General features: G+C 38.6%; 1 protein-coding gene across 7 annotated transcripts in view; it reads right to left on the reverse strand.

Annotated features, from left to right (window-relative positions):
- Nucleotides 1-5,091, reverse strand: part of LOC105058814 (protein PLASTID TRANSCRIPTIONALLY ACTIVE 12, chloroplastic) — a 29,618-nt gene that overhangs the window by 8,656 nt on the left and 15,871 nt on the right. For all 7 annotated transcript variants that reach the window (XR_012138543.1, XM_073251671.1, XM_073251673.1 and 4 more), the window contains one exon: nucleotides 2,837-2,958. Coding sequence is in view for 6 of the 7 variants with exons in the window: in XM_073251671.1 (XP_073107772.1) it covers nucleotides 2,837-2,958 (122 nt within the window). In the remaining variant the exon portion in view is untranslated. The remainder of the gene's footprint in view (nucleotides 1-2,836; nucleotides 2,959-5,091) is intronic.

Here is a 5,091-nt window from a genome sequence, read left to right on the forward strand (position 1 = left end):
GGAAGCAGTTTGACCAGATTATTGCTAATTTGCCTGTCACAGATATGTCATAACAGAGGAAGGCAAGATAATCATTCCTAATTCAGTTAAATAGACTCAACCTGTACTTGGCTGGGGCTAAAGAAAAAGGGTGTATCTAACAGAAAGTTTGAAATTAATTTTGTTATCAACCGGAAATTATCAGAACTTGTAGGTAAATATTTAAGACTACTTTGGTTTCAGATATACTGGCTCTGAAGTATGTTCTGACACTGCAGCAATGGAAGTCACTGTCAGTTGCAACATTTGCCACAAGGCAAGAAGAAAGTGATTTATTCAGACAGGAATGAGCAACGATAGATAAATGAAATGCAAAAGCCCTAAAATTGGGATGAATATAAAGGCAACAGAACCACACTGATATAAATGTTTAAGAGTCTATGAGAAAAAGAAGAGTGAACAAAGAGAAAGAAGGAAATGAAAGATAATAAGATTCACAATTCCCATAGTTTTTGTAGCACCTTATCAATATAATATGGTTCTGGAGCAGCTTGGCTTATACTAGAGGGGTTTACCTCCTCTTTAAATTTGCTAAATATTATTTCACCTTTATGTGCTTCATTAAAGAATAACAATGTTGCTGGTGATAAACCATATTTTATTTGTGTCTGTATGTGCAAAGCATAATTTAAAATGCTGGCCATGTTGGTCAGCATGTAACATGCCAGGCCAAAATAGGCACTTGGCATAGGTCAGCATGGCATATATTTAACTCTTTTCTCATACGCTTAATTATAGAAGGATTTTTTACATTCAGTATGGTTTGGCACATCGCAGCATCACAAGTACCATGTTGATGAGTGCCAGGTATGCCCACCAGTACCAATGCTTAAAATCTTGATATACATGCACAAATACAAAGTTACACATACATGTATATATGAAATTCTATGTGCGTGTGGGTACATATAGACATACATGTGTATGTATGTATATGTGTGTGTCTCTATGGATGTATGTTACGCATGCATGAGGGTGCATATACATCCAGGCATGTGTTATATGTATATGTACATGAATATAATACATGCATTATGTATGCATGCATTTGTATGTGCAGATATGCATGTGTGTGAACGTACAGTACTTTCCAAATAGTGTGAGACCATGAGATTGCGGCCTCTTCTAATACACTATACTTCAATGAATGTTGCCCTCTTGAAAGTTGAAAATGTTAGAAAATATATAGTATAAAAAGAGAGTGTATCTATCAATTTAAGTACATATTAAAAAGTTCTACAGTGAAAATGTACATAAAATCATAGTCAAAATTCACTGTCTCGATATTGGACCCCATATTGGTACCTCAATACGAGGGTCAATTCCGCATATTCACACTCAATATGCCCCCTACCGAGTCTTGGTTCGGTACAAGTATAGGGCAGTATGCACTGATATGATGAACCTTGATCACAATTATCATGAAGTATCCACCCTCTTGAATTTACCTCATACATGCAGATTCATCGTACCAGTACCACTCTGATCAGGCAACACTTCAACCAGCCAGTTCCTATCTCCTATTTCTTCTCAAGGTATCCATGAATTCATAAAGACAAACTCTCTCTTCCCCCTCTCTCTGCCTGATGTGTACCACAGTGAACATCTCGAAATGTAGGTGATGAACTCTAAGTCTATTTCTAGCAATGACTAACAAACTAATCTTCTTTTCATCTTTCGTTGTTTATTAATTATCCCTCCTACTCTATTTTTTCCTTCATTCTTTTTTTGCTGAAATATTTATATTCTTCATTGATTTTCTTGAAATCACCAATCTTCCCAACCCATTCACAAATCTGACCTATATCTAAGAAGCACAGATAATTCAAATTGTATGCTGTGTCTACATCCGATACATATATGATGCTGGTACTCGTTGGATACAGTCAACTAAGACAAATGTCAGATAGTTTTAGGTATCCATATTTTTATGAGAAAGGTTTATGGTTACTTGATGGATAGTGTAGTTTCCCAGTATCTCTATGAATGATAGGGTGGGCCTTTTTTCAAATGATGTTGATCTTTAAATGGTAGATAGTAAAGCCTATGATTTGAGTGATGACTAATGTAGTTTGTGGATGTTTACATTATCTTATCAGGTACAGCCTATATTCTTTTTGTGATAATCCATTATATTTTGTTGATGCTTTTCCGTACATGTAAAAAAGTTATAAACATGTGTCTCCATATTCCAGCTATCTTGTATCCTATCTCTAAAAATTTGTCATACTGGCATATCTGCATTGTGTCATATCCTAATCTGGGAGGTTTCTAAAAAGAAAACATAGGAGTAGGTGAGCAATGCACTGGTAACACTGGGGAGAGCACTAGAGAGTATTCCCAGCCTTTTCTGTGCAACACGGCATCTGTTATAGAAAGATTCACACATTTAAAAAGCCTAAACTGAACTAGCTTCCGAAACATTTCTTCATGAAATGCATTTTCTGGGAATGAATATGACCACAGTAAACAGATGCTATTGCTACTTTTTCAGATCATCGTAAGAACATGCTAGGCAGATTTTTGTTATTTGCAGCTAATAAATTTGTATCTTGTCTGAAATCATGCCTTTGCTATCATACATGTTTGAAGGGAAAAAAAAATGGAAAGGGGACAAGATTATAGATGCCTCGAGCATTTAATGAAATACATAGAACTGATTTCATCACACAGAATTGTAGAGGGTCAATGAGCTGTTACACATCATTAGATAGATGTTTGCTTTATCATCAAAAGATACAACTCTGCATTATATCTTGAAAAAAAGAAAAGAAGGAACAAGAGAAAGGGTTTATACCTCCTTAAGATAGGCCAACATGTTGGGTGTCGGCTCATGGAATTCTGGACCTCTATAGTCGATGACCTCATCAGGGTCTTGAACATAATTCACAGTTGGGTAAACAGGATCACCACCCCATACTGCAAAAGGACATTTGAAAATTTAACATTGAGGCTTACTATCTATACACTAAAAGAATATAAGAGTAAAAGAAAAGATTAAAAAAATAAAATTTTGTCTTAGTTTCCAACAGTGTTGGGCTTCTGGAATCTTACATACTAAAACCAATAGAATAGCACAAAAGCGAACATATTTAGTAAAAAGATATTACTGGTTGAATAAAGCAACAAGAAATTGTGTCCCAACAAACATGCTATGACAGAATGTGTACTTTGAATTGCCAAAGGAAGTCAGACATGGCTTGGTTACTAAATGAAGCATGAGCAATAACTTGATTTCCACTATGTAGATCATTGAAAAAAAATTGATTGGAGGATAAATCTATTGCAAGTAAATAACATAAACAATGTATTGGCATTTTAAGGGCCAGTTGGATTTCTAGGTAAATTATCTACCAAAATATATGGTCATGGGTGGGAGTAGGTTGGCAGGCGATTTTTCACAAAGTTGGGGAAGGCCTAATGTTAGCTTTAGAGCAAAACAACAAAGGTTAATTATCCTAAGCAAGATATGGTCTTAAGCCTAGAAGCTTCAAGCTAGAAAGCAAGCAAGATTAATTTTGAAAACTATAGGCTAGGGAAACTAGATCTAAGAGCTAAGGGATACCTAGTAACTTCTTTGCCCTACTACCAAAGGACTTATTTACCAAGGACTCCACCAACTAATACCTCAAAGCACGATGCAACTGAGGACTCCATTAACACCCTTGCCTTGACCCCAGAACCCACCAGGGCTTGCATTGAATCTACCATCCAAGAAAGAGGAGAAAAATACCACCCGACATAGAAATTTTCATTAACTTATGAAAACAGGGGTACATAAGGGGTATTCAGAGGATCTGGGACCTCCACAAGGGATAATGATGTCTACATAACCTCAAAGTCTTAGCAAAACTCGATAGTAGCTCCTAACACATTACTACTAAGTAATTTTGCCAACAGGGCACTTCTAGAAGAAGTTTCTTCCAACTGTGAATTAACTGCCATGAGAAGGGTTCGGACGGTGACTATTCTACCATTGGAAAAAATCTGTGGTGAATAGCCTAATGTCAGATCCATCCAGGACTAAGTTCCTAATCCTTTGAATGATGAGCCTAGATCTTCAAACAATGTATAGTGCACCATAGGACTTGGTAATGTTGAGCAGTGACTTGGTTGCTTTGTAGCGAAGTCTTCTAGAAGGTACTTTGGAAGGTGGCTGTGGCACTATCAGATGCCTTGTGATGGTGCAAGCATTATCAGTTGCTTGCGGGCCCAATACACTTCCCCCATTGTGTTTGGGTGGACCTGCATCAGCTCCCTCCGGCTTGGAGTTAGAGCTCCAATGAACAAAGCTTTTGATATTCCTCATAGAGGATCAAGTTCAAGTGTTGCAAGCAAGGTTCGTGGGCTCGGTACCTGAATCCATGCCAGTCGGCCGGCGGTACGAATTCATACCGTACCGGACGGTGCGAACCAACACAGAGCAAAGGAAGCAAATTGAGAGGAAAAGAGAAAAAGAGAGAGATAGAGAGAGGGGGGAAAGAAAAAAAAGGAGGGAGTGAAAGCCGTCAGAGAGACCGCTAGAGGGTCTCTGGCTAGCTGCCGAACGGTGCACTCGGCGTTTGCAGTGCCACGAGTGTGAAACAGAGGTGACCACCCTTGTTTCAGAGATTTTTTTTTAAAATCTAGATTATGGTGAAACCGGCAATGAGTTTGCCGGCTTCACTTTCGTAAAGTCGGCAATAAAATTTGCCGGCATCATTGTTTTTAATTTTTTTAAAACAAATCTCAAAAAGTGAAGCCGACAAACTGATTTCTGACTTCACTATTCATCAATGTTTTTAAAAAAAGCGATGAAGGAACAGGGGTGGTCACCCCTATTCTGTGACCGTGGCTTCGTCTACACGCTTTCTGCCATCCGGTGGCCACAGCAGCCATCCGACACTCTTCGACTGCCTCTCCGCTAGCTGCAAGACCCTCCGATACCGTCACTCCCCCCCTCTCTCTCTTATTTAAAAGTCCTATTGGATGACACTAAGCTGTGGAGGCCTTCGCGGCCCTCCATCGACTACAACGGGCCACAGCCGACCTCCGACGGCGTCGTGATCTCTC

Source organism: Elaeis guineensis, chromosome 2 (genome assembly GCF_000442705.2).
Source record: "Elaeis guineensis isolate ETL-2024a chromosome 2, EG11, whole genome shotgun sequence".
Lineage (NCBI taxonomy): Eukaryota > Viridiplantae > Streptophyta > Magnoliopsida > Arecales > Arecaceae > Elaeis > Elaeis guineensis.